A 17,845-nucleotide genomic window follows, 5' to 3' on the forward strand; every position below is an offset into this window, starting at 1 on the left:
CATCCTGGGATGGTGCTGTCCCCACCTGCCTCCTTGGGGAACGTTTCCTGCAGCTCGGTGAGAGAGAAAGGCTCAGTGTTCATGAGTTATATCATTCTTTATATCATTGTTAAGAGTAGCAGGTATTGATGTACAATGCATCTGTCATCTTATTGTGCTTCCTATGAAAATGTGTGTACATAGTACAGATACCAGAGAGAATTCAACACTTTATACACTTGAAGGCATTCAGAGATCAGTAACAGAAAAAAAATGGCACAAGAACAAGGCCTAAAAGCTACTAGATGGGTATCTACACTGATATGATGCATATAGAGATATATATATATGTACACATATATATATAGTCATATATATTATATATAAGAAATATAAAATGAGGATGATATAATAGAAACAAACAAAAAAGTCTATGCTTCATCGAGTGAGCATCAAGGTCAAATCCCAGCCCCATCTTTAAAAGCTTTAACGGGAGTAAGAAAGAAACAAAATAAATAAATGAAATGCAATGAAACATTAGGAAAAATCCATAAGAAAATTTATGGATGTGGCCGACCCGTCATCTTTGGGCGATTGCTGGATACAAAGGACTGACCCCCAGTTCCTAATTTTGGTCAGGAAGCAAATAATAATAATAATAGAAACAAAACCGAGGTTTTAAAATCATAATTACTAAAAAGACTTATTGCAAAAAGCTCTTAAAGATAAGTAGCACTTCAGCCCCAGGAGGGCTCTTGCTTGATGTGTGGGGCCTGGGGGCTGGCCGGGGTCGGGGGAGGCTGATATCCCCCCTCTTGCAGGCCTAGGGAGCAGACACCCACACCCCGGCTGCCGGGACGGGTCTTGGCGGCGAAGGGAAAGGGCGGCGAGGGGCCAAGCAGCGGCGACCCCGGGGCAGCAAGCCCATGGGCACCCTGAGGGCGCCGGGGGCTCGCGGTGCCTGGGGGAAGCTGCTGCCGGGGGGGGTGTTCAGCAGGGTGGCAGCCTGCGGTCCGTGGACCGGAGCGCCCTGTGCCGTAGGGTGTCCCTCAACCCGTGAATCCTTTTGGTGTTGGGGCTCCTTTGCTCCCTGGTGCCAAGGCTGGGGCAGGGATGTGCAGGGACCCTCGTGGCGCCGGTGGCCTCCGCTGAACACAGGGCTGGGAGCTTTCCTTGTGCCTTTCTCCCCGAGGATGTCTGGTTTCGGGGCTGCACGGTCCCTGGGAACAGGAGGGGACTGCAGGCCGGGGCCTCCCCAGCGCTTGCAGCTGACCCATGGGTTCCCGCTGCACCGGGGTAGGCGGCGAGGTCTTTCCTGGTGCCGAGGAAGCCCTGGCCAGCAGAAGGGATCTACTCGCCCCACGGCTGGGCACCATGGTCCCTGGGCCAGGGTGCCGAGGAAGACATTTTGGAGGGGTGGAGGGCAGGAGAGGTGCCCTGTCTTCGCGCGTGCGGAGCAGCCGCCAGCATCCTGGCGAGGGGAGGCTGTGGGCTGGCACGAGGACGCCGTGCCACGGGTGGGCATGGCTCTCCTGGGGCTGCAGACCCCACGGCCGTGCCCACCGGCTCCTCGCCGTCCCTCCCGCCCGGCGTGGGGAGGGAGGGATCCCCTCCTTTGCACCCCGCAAGCGCCGGGCTGAGGTGTGGAAGCAAGATGGACATGGAGAGAATGGATGGATAGACGGACGAGGCTGCGGATGGAGGCTCTGCGGCCGGACGGCTGCTTCTTCTTGGCTTCTGGGTTTCTAGTTAAAAAGGCCAAAGGGCAGGAGACAGGGCAGGTCCGTGCCCCAGCCCGCTGTGCGTGTCGCTCCCGGCGCCGCCGGGGTGGCTGGGCTGGAGCGTCCTCGAGTCTCTGCCCAAGCAGGGCCGGAGCGGCCGCCGCGGGGGCTGCGCGCCAGGTTCGAGGCCGAGCCGACCCACCCGCCTGCCCCAAAATCCGAGGCCGTCGCTTGTGTGCGCGTCCCGCCGTGGCGAGGAGCGAGGTCCCCTCGATGCGTCCCTCCGCGGGCGCTCGCAGGGGGACGGGCAGCTCTCCGCAGGGCTTTGGTAGCTCAGGTTGTACATCCAGACGTCGGTTAGCAGGTGAAGTCCTCGAAGGTGCCCCGGGCCGGGTGGTGAGGTAGGATGTTGGCCGCGTACGTCATCCCTGCCGGGTGGCCCCGGATGCTCTCGCAGGGATTCTGCAGAGCGGAGAGGAGGAAGGATGGGACGCCACCGTCGCCGCGCGTCGGCGGTTTCACCCACGCCCCGCTGAGAGCAGCCCTGGCTCCTTCCAGCACCTCTGCCCAGTGCCTATGCTCCTTTCCTAAGTAGTCCCCAAAATCGTGACCCTCCCCGACACGGCCGGGGCAGCCTCCCGGCGCGGCACCGGCACTTACGTGGCGTTTCACGTCGTCCATGCTCAGCGCGACGCCTTTGTCCGTGTTGCTCCTCTTGTGGTTCTTGCGGCACTTTCCCCGCCGGCACAGCCGGTGCTTGATCACCTGCGGGAGCCCCGTTTCAGCTCCGGGGGGTGCAGGGCTCGGGGCGGGCTGAGCCCCGCGTCCTGCACGTGCCCTGGCAGCACCCAGCACCCACGTGGATGGGGGGGACGGCAGGGTCTCACCTCGTAGGCGTAGTCAAACAGCTCCAGTATCGTGAGGATACTGGCACCGATGAACAGCCCCATCTGCCCTCCAATGTCACCTGGAGAGGAGAGGGAAGCAGTCAGGAGGGGCAAGAGGCTGGCAGCAGAGGGAGCAGAGAAAGGGCAGAACTCGTCACAGCTGTGACCCATGCCTCAGGCCTCCCCGCGGCCTGTAGGAGGGGGGCCGCCGGCCCCCAGCGCTCACCCAGCAAGCCGGCCACCTCGTACGCCTTCTTCTGCTCGATCGTCTCGTAGTTGAGGGCCTCGAAGAAGATATCCAGCACCAGGATGTTCTCCCTGCGCGAGAGGAAGGCGGCGTCAGGCCGAGGTTCGGGCCGGGGGCGGATGCGACGCCTCCCCCGTCCCCGCAGCGTGTTACCCGATGTACTGCTCCGACTTGTTGTACTTCTTGGCCAGGTACTTGGCGGAGGCCTTGCTGGGGATTTTCACCATGGAGAGCTCCTTGCCGTAGCGGGTGACGTTGCAGGGCATCTCGCAGACGCAGTACTCGTTGTCCTTCTCCACCAGGAAATCTGGCAGCGGGCGGGGAGAGAGGGCAGCGCAGGGGTGACGAAGCCGCCGCAAAGCCGAGCGCCGCCTTTTCCCCCCGCTTTTCCTTCTTTCCCCTCCCCGGGGCTCGTTCCCGCGCCCGCCCAGGGCTCCCGCCGCGCCAGCAGGGACCCTACCGGGGCAGCAAACGAAACCGAACCGCCGCTGGCAAACGATGCGAAGGCGAACACGGGGCACGGGGTTGGCAGCACCGCAGATGTGATGGGGTGGCAGCGCTTTCCCAAGGGGAGGCCGGCGGCTGGCACAGGCGGGCGCTGCCCTGGCCGCGCTCCCGGCATGCCCGCGGGGCCGTAAGAGGGGATGGAGATGCCGAACGCCGCCGGCTCCCGGGGCGAGGGAGCGTCGGGTCGGGGCAGCCTCACCTAAGGCCGGGTCCGCGCACTCCTTGTACTGCTCCGGCGTGCAATAAGGGGCATCGCCTGGAGGAGAGAGACAGCGGGTTTGGGCGCGGGGCCGGGGGCCGAGCCCGGGGGCCGCGGCGGGCGCCGGGGCCGAGCCGGCTCACCTGGCATGTGCACCATGCGGCAGTTGCAGTTCTCCACCAGGTAGCGGGTCTCGCAGTCGATGCGGCAGGCCGTGATGCTGTAGGTGTCATAAAACTCGGAGTCGCCCGCCGCCGCCTTGCAGTCGCCCCAGGGGGGCGGCAGGTAGATGAGCTGCGACGGGGCAGAGGGAGGCGTGAGGACAGGAGCCCCCCTGGGCGCGGGAGCCGGCTCCGCGCGGCGGGAGCATCCCGACCCCCCCGGCCCCGGCTCCTACCCGCTGCTCCTGGCAGGACACGAAGGTCTGGAAGCCGGGTGCCACCCCGAAGCCCAGCTGGTCGATCAGCGGGGGCTCGTCCTGGCTGTGGATCTGCACCTTGATCCCGGCTTCGAACGAGGTCTCGTCTGCGGCAGAGGGAAAGGGGGTGAGAGCGGCTGAGCCGTGGCGGGAGCCGAGCTTCCCGCGCCTCCCCAGGCTAATGCATTCAGTCGTGCATCTGTCCGTCCGTCCGTCCGTTTGCCGCGCCGTTTCCCCGACCCTCCTGCTCCAGACCCCAGGGAGAGCAGCAGGGAAAGCCGCTCGGCTCTATTTATGCACAAGCGCTGGGGAGTTGCCATGGTGAATGATGGAGCCGAGGAGGAGAAAGGGAAGAAAAGGCCCCAAAGTGAGGAAGGGAAGAGGAGGGAGCCGCGGGGTGAGGTTGGGCGGGGAGGGGGGGACGCGATTGCAAGGACGGCCCGAGCGGCACCCGCTTTGGGCAGCATCCGCTCACCCGTCTCGCCCCACACGGGCAGGTACTCGTCCTGCTGGATGTCGAGCATGATCTCCAGCCCGTTGCCCGTGCCGCCCTTCATGGTGATGAGCCGCGGCTTGCCGTCCTGGCCCGAGTTGAAGGTGTAGCACTTGCCGTAGCGCGTGAAGACCTGCGGGAGAGGACGCGGGGCTGAGGCCGGGCTCGGCGCCAGGCGTGGAGCTGGGAGGCCGTCCCGCTGCAAACCGCAGCCTCCCCCCTCCCAAACCGCAGCCGTCCCGGCGCGGGGTACAATCCGAGCTGGGCTCCGGCCCGTCTCGGCTGCCGCAGAGGAGACGTCCGCCCGCTGGCGCAGCTCCGCCGCCGCCGCTCCGAGCGGAGGGGCTCGCGGACCCCGCAGGGCAGCACTCGGCTGCGGGTCCCGCAGGGCAGAGACAGCGGTGCGGTGCCGGCTCCTGCCCGGCAGCCCCATGCCCGGGCACGGCAGGTCCCGGCAGCCGTCGCCGAGCTTGGCGCGACTCCCGGGCGCCGGGGTGAAACATCAGCCTGTCCCTGCGTGAGCTGGCAAGGACGGCGTCACCCGCCGCGTCCTGGGAGCAACAGCAGTGCGAGCTGCTCCCCGGCGCCGTCCGGGCACATCCCGTTTCTTCTCCGTATGGGGATGAGAGGGGACAGGCAGCGGGAGCCCCTCGGCTGCGGGCGCGGGGAGGGTTGCTTGTACCCCGCCGCTTCTGAGAACGTGGCACTCATCACACCAGGCAGCCCCGAGCGGTGGGAAGGACGAGCCGGTCGGGGGCGACGGGAGCCGGGGATGCCAGCCGGCCGCCCGGCGGAGCCGACAGCGCCGGGATTCGGCTACTCACCGCCACGAAGTCGCTGGGGCCGCAGCGCTCGCCCCGGTAGCTGCAGCTGAGCAGCATGTCCTCCAGCCGGTGGCAAGTGCGGTTAAAGAAAGCGTGCAAATTGAGGGGCTCGTCCTCGTCGCCGGGGTCGGGCCAGGCCGGGGTGAAGCCCGGCTCCGTGCCCGGCTCATAGGCGACCAGGGGCGCCAGGTAGAGCAGGTCGTCGGGGCTGAGCTGCGAGAGCCGCGCGCGGTTGACGTTGCAGAAGGTGACGGCGGGGAAGGTCATGGCGGGGCTGTCCTCCTCGCGCAGCAGCGTGACGTGGTGGTACTCCAGGTAGTAGGCGATGCGGTCGGCCACCTGGTAGAGGAAGACGGAGAGGGAGAGGAGGAAGGCCAGCGCCCAGAGCGCCTGCCGGGCGCCCAGGTTGCCCTCCACGAAGATGTGGCTCAGCCCGTGCAGGGTGCAGCTGCCGGCGAAGGCCACCAAGTTGGTGGCCGCGTCCGCCTCTTCCTCCTCCTCCTCCTCTTCTTCATCCTCCTCCTGCCCGTACAGGAACTCGTCTGCTCTGTCCTCGCTGCTGCCGGCAGCCGCTGCGGCTCCCTGCCCATCCTCGCGGGAGAAGGAGATGGTGCAGAATATCTGGAGGGGCATCGTCCAGCCCCGGAGATCCCCCGCCGGCGGCGCTGGGCCAGAGGGGTCGGGGGGAAGCGGGGAAAGTTCGGAGAGGGGAAACGGCGAAGGGGAAGGGAGCGGGAGAGGACGGCGGCGCTGCAGGGAGAACGGGGGAGCGGAGCGGAGGGATGCTCGGAGGGGAAGGTGAGCGGAGGGTATTTCAGGAGCCGGCCGAGAGGAGGAGCGAGGGGCGGTTCTGCGGGCTGCCCCGCTCCCCGGGGACGCCGCGCTGGCAGGACGGAGCGGAGACGGCGGCGGCTCCGGCAGCACCGCTCGGCTCGCCGGCGAGGCGGGCGCTCCCGGGGGGCTGCCAGCTCTGGTGCCCGAGCGCGGCCCCGGCAGCCCGGCCGGCTGCTCTGGCCAGGTCCTCCCCGCCGGGGGCCAGGCTGTTTGCAGGGCCACCATATGCTCTTCAGGCTCTTCGCCGGGGCGGCCGGAGCCAGAAAGAGCTGCCCAGAACGGCAGCGGCACCGTCTCCCCGCGGTGCCTGGGTACCACTTGCACGATCGATGCTCCGGTTCCCCCGGGCTCCGCCAGCCCTGTCGAAGGCGATGCCACCAGCGGCGCGTTGGCTCCGTCCTCAAAGCCCAGCTGCTTTTTGCAGGATTGGGATGATGTTGTGATTTGGGTGACGAATCCCACGGAGCAAATCCCTGGAGGCGCGTCCTGAGCCGGATGGTCCCTCCTCATGCTATGGAGCCGGACAGGCCCCACGGTGCCAGGGATTTCCCGGAGAGGCAGCCCCGAATCGCCGCCGGCCCCGGGGAGCTGGGCTGGCCCGGCCGGAGGAGAAGCGTCTCTCGCCCTTCACCGCTGCGCCGCGGCTCCTGCTTGTGGTTTTGCCTCCTTCCTGCACTCAGCGCTGCGTAAAAGCATCCGATGCGACCGCAGAGCAATCTGCAGCCCCAGCCCTGCGCCGCAGCCGCCCGGGGGGAAGACGAGTGTCTAAATGAGGCAGCTTCGAGGCGTGGGGGGGGGCACCAGAGGTTTTTCGGCTCATGGGGTCCCCCCGAGCCTGAGCGCGTCCTGGTTCACGGACCCGGGCGCCACCAGAGCAGGCAAAGAAATGCAACCGGGGAGATGTGACAGATGCGATCTGATACCGATGCAAAGTTATCTGCTCTTCCTGAGCAAAAGCGATGCCGGCTGGCGTGCTGCCAGCGGGCCGCGCCGCATCGGGGCTCCCCGAGTCCAATATTCCCAGTCTGGGCCCTTGTGCAAGAGGGAGGCTGGCGGAGGCTGTTGCTCCAGAGTCGGGGACGCCGCCGGCGCCCAGGAGCGAGGGTGGGTGACCTTGGGGATGAGCGCCGGCGCCCGGGGATGAAATTTCACAAAGCCGCAAGCAAGGTCAGGCGTCGCGGGAGCAAGCCGGAGAGGCCGAGGCTGAGCTGGAAGGTGCCTGCTCCGAGGCCGGTTCGCCGTCCCGGCCCTTCGCCTCCGATGGAGACGAGCTGCAGCCGCGCCGTGGGCAGGGAGGGCTGGAAAGGGGTTGGGGCCTCCCCCGGGAGAGGGCTTGGGGCACTCGGCTGTGCAGGACGGGGCTGGGAGGGGAGAGGACCCAGCACTGACGCTGAAGGATGCTTTTGGCGCAGGTACGAGCTGGTTCGACTGAGGTCGGGGTGGGATTTCTGGGGATGCCAGGCCCTGGGACAGCGAGCTGCTGCAGGAGCCACCCCAAAGACCTGGGGGAGGCAGAGAAAAAGAGGAATGCCGTAACGCAAACACTCCATCGCGGGCAGGAGCCTTCAACCCGGCCGGCCGCTCGGCTGAAACAGCCGGCGGAGAATTACGGCTCCCGGCGCGGTGGCGGTTCCCGCGGGGCGGCGGAGGCGCGCGCGCCCTCGTCCCGCTCCCGCAGCCCGCCGGAGAGCGGAGGTGACCTGGGACGACCGCGGTGTCCAGGAGAAACCAGCGCCGGCAGCGGGTCAGGATGCGGGCAAGGGGCTGCGGGAGCCTCGGCGATGCCGGAGGAGCCCTCGGGCTCGTTCCAGCTCCTCCTTCATTAGGAGTTATTTTTACCCTTTTCCAGGTAAAGCTTTTTGCGGGGGAGAAGGATGCTATAATTAGCCATGACATCAGCCGCCGCGACGGCGTGCCGGGGCCGTGCCGCAACACGCCGCCCCGCGCGGGACTGCGGCGCCCCGGGCGAAAACGGGTGCGAAACGGGGGCTGCCGGACGCGTTGCTCCCGCCGTCGCCGCCGCAAAAGGCACCGGCGTCCCGGGCCGGTCCGGGCCGGCTCGCTCCGCTGCGGCTCTGCCCGCCGGAGGTTCCCCGGAGCCGGGCAGCGCGGAGGTGGCGGGAGGGGGGTTTGACGGCTGCAGCAGTGCGTTTCGCAGCCTGTCACGCTTTAATGGCAGAGGAGATCAAAGCCGGGATGGAGTTATTCATAGAGATAAACCAGTCCCCGAGGAGGCGAGGAGAAAACAACATTGCAAGCTCTGTTATCCCTGCAAGCTGCAAGCGAGCCCCGGGGAGGCCGTGGCAGGAGGCGCCTCGCTGCTGCAGCCGGCCGCGGCCGGAGCCGGCACGCGCCGTCCGGCTTCGCATCCCGACGTGCCGGCGGTCTGGAGCCGACGGGCCGGGAAGCGGCTCGCTCGGGGCGACGGCAGGCGTTCGCCTCCCTCGCGCGAGCGTCGGCGTCGCCTCGGGCCGCCCAGCCCCTCGGCGGCCGTTTCGGGACGGTTCCCGCGTGCCGGCGCTGGCGGGCAGAGCCGGGTGGGCTCGGCTGGGATCGCTGCCGGGGCTAATCCCGGCGCCCCTTATCGGCTCCGGCCACCTTGCCGGCACTCGCTCCGCCGGCCGAGCCGCGCGCCGCCGGTGTTATCCGGCCCTTCATCCCCCAGATTAGGTGCTTCGCAGTGGATTAGCGTGTCGCATCCGAATGCAGAAAAACTGATGATTAAAGCGGAGTTTTTCCCTCTGCGTTATCCCCCCGCCTCCCCTCCACCCCGTCGCTGGCCGGCGATGCCGCGGCAGCCCCCGGACGGGCGCCGAGGGCCGTTCCCGGCGGGCGCTGGGGATGGGAAACCAAAGAGCTGTTTTTGGGGCCGCGGTCCCGCCGCACCGGACTTTAATAAAAAGCCCATTACGGCGAGTAACGCGCTAAGCGGACTTCATTAGGGACCGAGGGCCGCGCTGGCTCCCGTCGCTCCGTGCTGCTTCCTATCAGACGAGCCTTATCTCCTTCTCCAAGCGCTTCCATTTAAACCCCATTAATCTTTCAAAGCCTCCGCAGCCGAGCGCTTCCCAGCCGGCGCTGCCTGCGTGCCGGGGCCGCGCCGCGCTGGCGGGGGGGGGTTCCCGCCGACGGCATCCCAGCATCGCCGGGATGCAGCCTTCCTCCACCCTCCTCCTCCTCGCCGCGAACCTGTTTCCGCTCGGGGAATCGCAGCGGCTTGTAACGTGGTTCGCCCGGCCGCGGCGTCCCTTCGTCCCCGGCCCGGCCCGCCGGGGCCCGCCGCCGCCGCGGCGCAGCTAATTCCAGCGCCGCCGGGATTATTCCCCGCACCGACCCTCATCCGCTTGCCTCCTCCTATTTTCCGCCCATGGCGAATTACCCGTGAGCAGGTTGCAATTTTTTCCGACATCCTTCACAATCGCTTGGCCGGTTTGCGCAAACAAATTCGAGCTGACGGTTTTATTGGCAGGAAAAAAAAAAAAATACGCGTGCACACACACACACACACACACACACAACATATTCCTATCTGGTTTTCTCACTGCGTTCGCTCGCTTGGGCTCCGCGTGCTTCGCGGTTTTCAAATCTCATCTCATCCGAGCTAATCTGGACGCGGGCACGGCGCCGGGAACCCCGACCGGCGGGTCCCAGGGAACCGGAGAGCGCCCCGAGACGGGGATTTGCGAAAGGAGAAAGAAAAGCAGGAGCGATAAAGCTGCTCCGCAAATCCCAAATAAGCCCGGGGCGAGCGCGGGGAGCGCTCGGCCCCCTCCGCGCCCGGCTCCCGCTTTTACGGCATCGATCCTTGCGGCAAGAGCCCGCAAGGCGCCGCGCGGCAGCGCCAGGCCGGAGCGGCCCTTGCAAAACAAATAGTTTTTTGCAAACAAAAAATATGGTTGTAATATCCAAGTGTCGGGGCCCGTATAAATAAATAACTAAAGGCCTGAGACGGCGAGGAGCATCTTGAGCCATGGCTGTTTTGGGAATTGCAGCGGAGCCGGCTGTTCGGAGAGCCCCGTCTTGGGCCAAGCTCTCCGCAGGCGATAAAACAGAGGCGCCTGTGAAAAGGCAGATAAATTAAAAGCGAGGCGAGAGGCCGCGAGACGGTTAATTCGCGCGGCCCCGGGAGAGCTGCCTCCCGCTTTTCCCGGCTGAACAGCAGGGCAGAGAGGGCGAAAAGCGGCAAAAAGGGGTTTCCTGGGCGGCTTCCTCGCGGCTCCGGGGCCGGGGGGACGCCGGGCTCGCTCCTGGCCGAGCGGCATTTCGGGGCGGCGTTCGCAGGCGGCCCCATCCCCATCAGTGCCTGAAAGCATCCTCGCCCCTGCCAGTGGCGGATGCAACCATTAAACCTTATTAATAATAATTAATAATTAATTTGTGAATGATGCTTTGTGCCCAAAGGCGCCGCGAGAGGAGCAAGAGTTGCCCGGCGGGGCCCCGGGGTGCGTCGGGTCGGCTCTGAGCCCTCGGCGGGGTCCAGGTGCGCTGGGCTGCACGCTGCCCCCCGGGGCCGGGACACGCACCGAGTGCGCTCAGGCCTCAGCCCTTGCCCCCACGTCCGTCTCTGCCCCTTCCTAATCGCCTTGCCGGGGAGCCCAAGCCGAGGCAGCAGTTGCCCCCATGGGTTTCCACGGGCGACGCATGCGGGGAGGCACCTCGTGCACCGAATGCGCCAGGTCTCTGCTCCTCATCCTGCCCAGCTCCCGTGTCCCGGCACGGCGTCGCCGGCGCTTCGCCTGCTCGCGCAGCACCTGCCGGCGTCCGATTCAGTGACAACTCGGGGCAGGTCCCCGTCGGCCTCGGCTGCTCCTACCGCCGGGGAGGGATGCTGCTCGGCTGATGCAGGCGCCGAGCGATTTCCCTGCTCCGGCGCGGAGCTGCTAACGCGCCGGCTGCCCCAGGGAGAGCGGCCGGGCTGCCGGAGGTGCGACGCCTCTCAGGAGCGACGGAGGGAGACGCGGCAGAGGTTGCGAGCGCTTATAAGTTATTTAGGAGCCCGTGCAGCGCTTAAGAAAGTGATTTACATGAGTCGCTTAAATGATTTAGGGAGTTTGTAAAACACGCCAGCTCGGCCGGGCGCCGCGGGGGCGCGGGGGGAGCCCGTTCCCGCGCCGCCGCGTCGCCCCTGCACCCCGTCCCCCGAGTTGTTTTTCTGCGCCGAGCCAGCTGGGCCCGTGTGCTTTATTTATTAACTGCCTAAAGCTCCAGGAAATATCTGGGTATCAGCGATTCCTGCGCCTGGGCTCTCCAGCTGCGCCGGAGATGCTTCTCGCACTGCCTCTGTGATTATCCGCTAAGGCTTCGCGGCGGGGATGCTCCGCGCGCCGCGGGGATCCCGCGCTTGTGACTGCCGCAGCTCATCGCGGGGCGCCGGCAGCTGGGGCACCGGGCGCCTTTGGGTGCCGCCGGGGGGACGGAGGGAGACGGGGTCCCCGGCACCCGCCGACAGGGCCGAGGCCGATGTGACCCGCGCGAGGGTTTTTGGTGGGGGGAAGTCGTGATGCTCCGGGCAGGCGCTGAGCCCGTGGGTGCAGCGGGGGCCGAGGGGGGGCGGCGGGGTCAGCTGGGTGCAGGGGGGCTCAGGGGGTTTTGCAGGGTGCTGAGGGGTGCCGAGGGGTGCAGGGGAGCACAGGGAAGTGCATTAGGGTCCAGTGGGGTTCAGCAGGGTGCAGGGGGTCCAGGGAGGTTTTGCAGGGTGCAGTGCAGTGCAGTGGGGTGCAGGGGAGTGCATTAAGGTCCCGTGGGGTACAGCGGGGTTTCGCAGGGTGTAGCAGGGTACAGAGGGGTTCAGGAAGGTTTAGCAGGGTGCAGTGGGGTGCAGGCAAGTGCGTTAGGGTCCAATAGGGTGCAGCAGGCTGCAGGAGGGGTCAGAGGGGTTTTGCAGGGAGCAGTGGGGTGCGGGACAGTTTTAGGGGGTTTCGCAGGGTGCAGACGGGTGCAGAGGAGTGCAGGGAAGTGCATTAGGGTCCAGTGGGGCTCAGCAGGATGTAGCAGGGTGCAGAGGGGTTCAGGGGGTTTTGCAGGGTGCAATGTTTGCAGTGGAGTGCATTAGAGTCCAGTGGGGTCCAGTGGGGTTTTTCAGGGTGCAGAGGGGTGCAGTGGGGTGCAGGGCAGTTCTGGGGGGGGTTTGCAAGGTGCAGTGGGTGCAGAGGAGTACAAGGAAGTGCATTAGGGTCCAGTGGGGCTCAGCAGGGTGCAAGGGGGCTCAGGGAGGTTTTGCAGGATGCAGTGAGGTGCGGTGGGGTGCAGGGGAGTGCAGGGAAGTGCACTAAGCTTCAGTGGGGTTCAGCAGGGTGTAGCGGGGTGCAGGGGAGGTCAGGAGGTTTCTCGGGGTGCAGCGGGGCTCAGCCAGCCCTTATGCCCTTCATCTACACCCTGGGAGCGGGGCTAGCAGCAGGGCCCGATCCGGGCAAGACCAGAGGCCCCAGCGCCCCGCGGTTCGTCCCGGCGGCGAGGCTGCCCCGCGCTCACGGCCCCAGGACCGCGCGCAGCTCCAGCTCCTCCGCGCACTGCGTTTTGCCAAGGGGCAGCCAGATTCGCGCGGGGTTTTCTGCTCGGTGCCGGCCGTTTCCCCCCGCCCAGCGCCAAGCACGCGGAGCAGGAGTGAAACGCAGCGAGGGAGCCGCGGACGGCGCGTTGGCCCGGTGCCGGCAGCCTGATTGCTGGGAACCCAGGTCCCCGCACGGGAATAAATAACAAACGTGCCGGTTTCGGATGGGAGAGCTGAGGGGAGGGATGTGCCGGACGGGGACAGGGCGCCACGTCCCGGTGGGGGCCGCTGGCAGCCCCAAGTGCCCTCGACGCACAGGACGACGCCGGAGTTTGGGGCGATTTTGGCGGCGGCAGGTTTTTCCCGCGTCGCTGCCGCAGGGATGCCACGCGGGGACGGCGGACAAAGCCCCGGGAATGGGGACAAGAGGATTTGGTCCCCGGGCAGGACGGGCGCGATGGGCAAGGGGAGCCACGGGGATGCTTATTCTCTGCTTTTCTCCTCTTTCCCCGAGCTGCAAAAGAGAATTAGCTGGATTTCGAGGCGGAAGAGCCGAAATGCAGGATTGCTGGCCTCTCCGGTGCTGGGCAGGGAGCAGCTCTACGGGAGAGGAGCGAGCAGGACTCCTGGGCCCCTTCCCCAGCGCGGGGGAAGGGAAGCGCAAGCTGGGCGCAGGCAGGGGCTCGGGTTCCTGCGATGGCTCCAACTTATAAATAATGAAGCAGCAGGCGAGAAACATTGATCTCGGCTGCTAATGAGCGCGTCGGGGAGCGCGGCCCCCCGAGCGGAGGGGCTGGCGTGTCCCGCGGACGGGAGCTGGCAGCGGCCGCCCCTTCCCACCCTGCGGCCCCCCCGGCCCAGCGCCCACCCCGGAGCATCCCGGGATCCTGCGGGCGTCCAGCGGCCGGTTCCTCCCGGGCTGGGTGATTTTGGCATCAATTCGCTTTTACATTAGCGGAGCAGCAAAGCTCAATTTGGGCTGCAAAGGGCACCAAGGAGGAGCCGGGAGTCGGGTCGGGGCAGATCCAGGGCCCACGGAGGGGACAAGGATGGGGCAGGCGGAGCCGGAAGGGGATGAGCAATACGAGAGACCCCCCCCCCCCAAATTCCCCGTGCAACGACGCAGGAGGAAAGGGGAAGCTGGGAAAAGCCAAAATAAACCCCGGACGGTGCTTTGTCCTTGCCTGCCTTCCCCCCGGCTTGCAGCGCCGGAGCACGGGCATGCACCGAGCCCTTTGCGCTCGCCACGTCCCTCCCCGCCGCCGAGGCTGGATGCCGCGGGAGCTGCCCGGCTCCTCCCGCGCCGGCCGGCATCAGCATGCAGCCAGCGTCGGCACCGGGCTCCGAGAGCCGCAAAGCAGGGGACGGACTGGGGGCAGCGATGGACCCTGCTCCCCCGGCAGCCCGAGCTCCATCCCCGCTGCCGGTGGCTTCCCCGGAGCCCCCCCAGCTCCGGGGGGGGGGGTCAAAAAATCCCCCCACCCTGAGAGGCAGCGCGGGCCGGCGGAGCAGCCGGGGGATGCTCTGCCGCGCGGCGCCCTGGGCTCACCAGCTCCCGGCGATGCTGGCAGCCCTCGAGGGCCTTTCGGGTATCGCCCGGCGCAGAGCCGCTGACCCTTGCGCAAAATCCCTCTGCAATTGGCTTTGAGACGGGGGAAAACGGGAGGGAAAAAGCAAGGAGCTGGGAAAAATAAGACCACGAGAGCGAGGCGGAGGCTGGGGGAGCCCCCGGGAAGCGTCGCCCCGGGACCCCCCCACCCCGGCACGGGAAAACGGGAGACGTTTCCCGAGGGCTCAGCCGGGGCCGGCGGCGCCTTCCTCCGGCCCCGGCACGCGGGAAGCTGCCTGCGCCAGGCTGCGCGGGGAAGCCGGCACCACGGGTCCAGCACAGAGCCAGCTTTTTCTAATCAAATCCAGTAAATCATCCCGACCTGCTCGCAAGGAATAATCCAGGCGGCAATAACAAACCAGCTGCTAATCTATCTTGCCGCTACCGCTGAGAGGGGAGGTGGAAAAGCAGGGAATAAATATGCTGCGGCAGGTCGCCGAGGGACGAACGGACGCGCGCGGGGACCCTCCGAGCCGCCGCGCCGGGTGTGCGGCGATGCTCGCGGTTCCCCGCAGATGCTGTCCCAGCTCCCTGCTCCAAATAGGTGTTTCCTGAAAATTCCCTGCCATTTAGCAGATAAAACGGGCGCCGGCTGACGGCCGAGGTCTGCCCCCTCCGAGGAGCCTGCGGATGCGGCCGATGGCCCCCGCGCCGGGGCACTCACCACTTTGAAGTCCTCGGGGCTGCACTGCTCCCCGCGGAAGAAGCAGGACAGCAGCATCTCCCGGATGTCGTGACCGGCCCGGTCGTAAAACTCCAGCATGTTGAAAGGTTTGGGCTTGAAGTTGCGAAAATTGGCCTTGTCCTGCAGGATCTCCAGCTGCCTCTCGTCAGCCGTCTGCGTGTCCGGGATCTCGTACCTTCGGGCAAGGAGCGGGCGCAGGCTCAGGCCCCGCCGCGAAAGCCCAGCCTGGGGCCGCAGCAGGTCGCGCGCGGCGTTTTTAGAGCATTAAACAGCCCAAACTGGCCCGGAGGCGAGTGCGAGGCTGCCGGGATGCCCAGGACCGGGGGGTTAATGGTGAATCCAAGCCTTTCCCAGTGCCTCCCTGCAGAGGCGTCGGGCGCCAGGGCGAGGAGGTGGCCGGCAGGTCTGGCACGGGGACCTGAGCCCCTGGAGCGCCAGCGGACCTGGCAGGTCTCTGCTCCGCGTCCCAGCCCTCCCGTCGCCCACACCAGCAGCCTGTCCCCAGGGGCTCGGGGCAGATCCAGGCCGCGGGCCCGTGCGCGGGCTGGGTGGGTGCTGACGCCGCTCTGGGGTGTCTTTGTGCTTTAAGCGCCCGCAGTGCCGCACACCAGCCTCGCAAGCAGGGCAGTGCTGGAGAGGGGCATGGGGTGCCCAGGGCCGGGGGCGTTGCATGTGGATGGGATGTTGCACAGGGCTGGAGGTGTTGCACAGGGCCAGGGGCATTGCATGGGGCCAGGGACATTGCACAGGGCCGGGGACATCGCACAGGGGTTGTTGCCGGGGATGTTGCATGGGGTTGGGGAAGTTGCATGGGGTTGGGAACGTTGCATGGGGCCAGGGACATTGCATGGGGTTGGGGATGTTGCATGGGGTTGGGAACGTTGCATGGGGCCAGGGACATTGCACAAGGCCAGGGATGTTGCACAGGGTTGGGGATGTTGCAGGGGGCCAGGGACATCGCACAGGGCCAGGGATGCTGCATAGGGCTGGAGGTGTTGCATGGGGGTAGGGACGTTGCATGGAGTTGGGGACATTGCACACGTCCGGGGACACCGCATATGGCCAGGGATGTTGCATGAGGCTGGAGATGTTGCATGGGACCAGGGCCATTGCCCGAGGCTGGGGACTCTGCGTGGGGCTGGGGATGTTGCATGGGGCCAGGGACATTGCTCGGGGCTGGGGACGCCGCCCGGGACCGCGGCCGTCACCCGGGGCCGCGCACCCACCTGTTATTGAGCAGGGCGAGCAGCTCGCCGGCGTGGTACAGGTCGTTCTTCGTCACCCGGCTGAAGCGGAACTCGTTGAGGTTGCAGAAGGTGACGGCGGGGAAGGTGAGCCGGGTGGCCGCCACCTCGTCCAGCTTGGTGACGTGGGGGTAGAGGAAGTAGTACTGGATGCGGTTGGTGCAGACGAGGGCCAGCAGCGCCAGCGAGCCCAGGAAGCAGAGCGCCCAGACGCCGCGCTTCACCGACAGCCGCTCGTAGGAGAAGATGTGCGCCAGGCCGTGCAGGGTGGAGCTGCTGGCGAAGGCCTGGATGCTCACCGGCTGCCCGCTGCCCACCTCCTCCTCGTCCACCTTGAGGTCCATCATGGCGCGGGCCGGCGCCCCGGGGCGGCCGCCCTGCGGGAGGAGAGCCTGTGGGTGCCTGGCGCCGCGGCGGCATCCCGGCCGGAGGCGCCGGCCCCGCGTGCCGGGATGCTCGAGGCAGCCCCGGAGACGCTTTGTCTTGCCCTGCTCCTCCACCCCAGCCCTATATATATTTTTTTATATATACATATATATATATACAAAAGAGATGCTTCTATTTTTTAATGTTTTAAAGATGCTTCTTTTTTATATAAAATATATATATATTTTTTTTCAGGTGCAGCCTCTCGCGTTTCCTCCTCGCCGATGTCCCCGCGGCTCCCAGCTCCCCCATCCCGGCTGGCGCGACCCTGCTGTCACGCCGGCTCCCCCCCGCCACCCCGCCGGCCGCCCCCTCCCCAAAACGGCCCCGGCGCATCCATACATGTAGGGGGGAGGGGGGAAAAAAAAAGAAAAGGAAGAGCCGAGGATGCAAACCTGGAGCGAGGGCCGGCGCCGGCTCGTGCGGCTCCGAGGAGGCGGCTGCCGGCGCGGGCGTCCCCGCTCTGGCCGCCGGGCCGGGCCGGAGGGATGCGCCGAGAGCTGCCCGGCAGCCGGAGCGAAACCGGAAAAGAAGGGAAGCGGCGGCGAGGAAGGAGGAGGAGGGGGGAGATGGGAGGGGAAAGAGAATAAAAATAGCTTGGCCGGTACCTTGGTGCAACGAGGACGGGAGCGGGGCTGCGCCGCGGCCCTGGCTCAGCGCCGCGCGGGGGGACCGGAGGCGCCCGGGGAGCGGAGCGGCCGAGCGGGAGCGGGCGGCCGCTTCCCGGCCAGGCACATGGATGCCCCTTCGCGCTGCGCCGTGGCTCTCGGCGAGCTGCTTATTCCTTCAGCTGCATAATCCGCATGAAGTCATCGCGCGCCGGTGGGGCCGGGAGGGCGCCGAGGGGGTGCCGCAGGGCCGGGGGGCGCGCGCCGCCGGAGAGGAGGAGGAGGAGGAGGAGGAAGGAGGCGGAGGAGCAGCAGCAGCGGAGCGCTCGGGCGGCAGCGGTTGCAGGCTGGGGCCGCCGGTGCCGACGCCGCGCGCGCGTGGGGACAACGCGGGTGTGCGTGTGCGGCTCCCACCCCCCCAGCCGCGCTCCGGCTCCTTCGTCCCCCCCCCGCCGCCGCCCTGCCCCGCACCGAGCGTCACCCCCGCGAGCGTCACCCCCGGGCGGCCCCGGCCCCCCGCCGCCGGCGGCCCAGCCGCGGTTGCAAACCGGGTGATTTCGGTCCGACAGGGGGGGAAAAAAAAAAGGGGTCGCGACAGCTTTCAGAGGTTGGGAAGGGAAAGGCAGAGGCCAGGCTCGCGGCGCAGGGCCCCGGCCGGTGCAGGGGTCCCGCTC

At 66.7% G+C, this 17,845-nt stretch overlaps 1 protein-coding gene across 3 annotated transcripts; it reads right to left on the minus strand.

Moving 5' to 3' along the window:
• Positions 1–78: 78 nt before the first annotated feature.
• ASIC1 (acid sensing ion channel subunit 1) lies at positions 79–17,530 on the minus strand. 3 transcript variants are annotated; one of them, XM_068921053.1, is made up of 12 exons: positions 17,172–17,530; positions 16,120–16,514; positions 14,873–15,068; positions 4,434–4,584; positions 3,938–4,065; positions 3,684–3,834; positions 3,541–3,597; positions 2,988–3,141; positions 2,814–2,905; positions 2,588–2,667; positions 2,361–2,465; positions 79–2,162 (listed from the first exon to the last, which is right to left on the minus strand). In XM_068921053.1, exons 2-12 carry the CDS (start codon positions 16,482–16,484, stop codon positions 2,058–2,060), a joined length of 1,584 nt encoding a protein of 527 aa, XP_068777154.1. In that variant the 5' UTR covers positions 16,485–16,514; positions 17,172–17,530; the 3' UTR covers positions 79–2,057. The 3 variants fall into 3 exon arrangements, with proteins under 3 accessions (XP_068777154.1, XP_068777156.1, XP_068777153.1); XM_068921055.1 differs by lacking the exon at positions 17,172–17,530 and adding an exon at positions 16,959–16,978; XM_068921052.1 differs by lacking the exons at positions 14,873–15,068; positions 16,120–16,514; positions 17,172–17,530 and adding an exon at positions 5,276–7,664.
• Between the last annotated feature and the right edge of the window lie 315 nt (positions 17,531–17,845).

Source organism: Struthio camelus, chromosome 28 (assembly GCF_040807025.1).
Source record: "Struthio camelus isolate bStrCam1 chromosome 28, bStrCam1.hap1, whole genome shotgun sequence".
In the NCBI taxonomy this organism is placed as follows: Eukaryota; Metazoa; Chordata; class Aves; order Struthioniformes; family Struthionidae; genus Struthio; species Struthio camelus.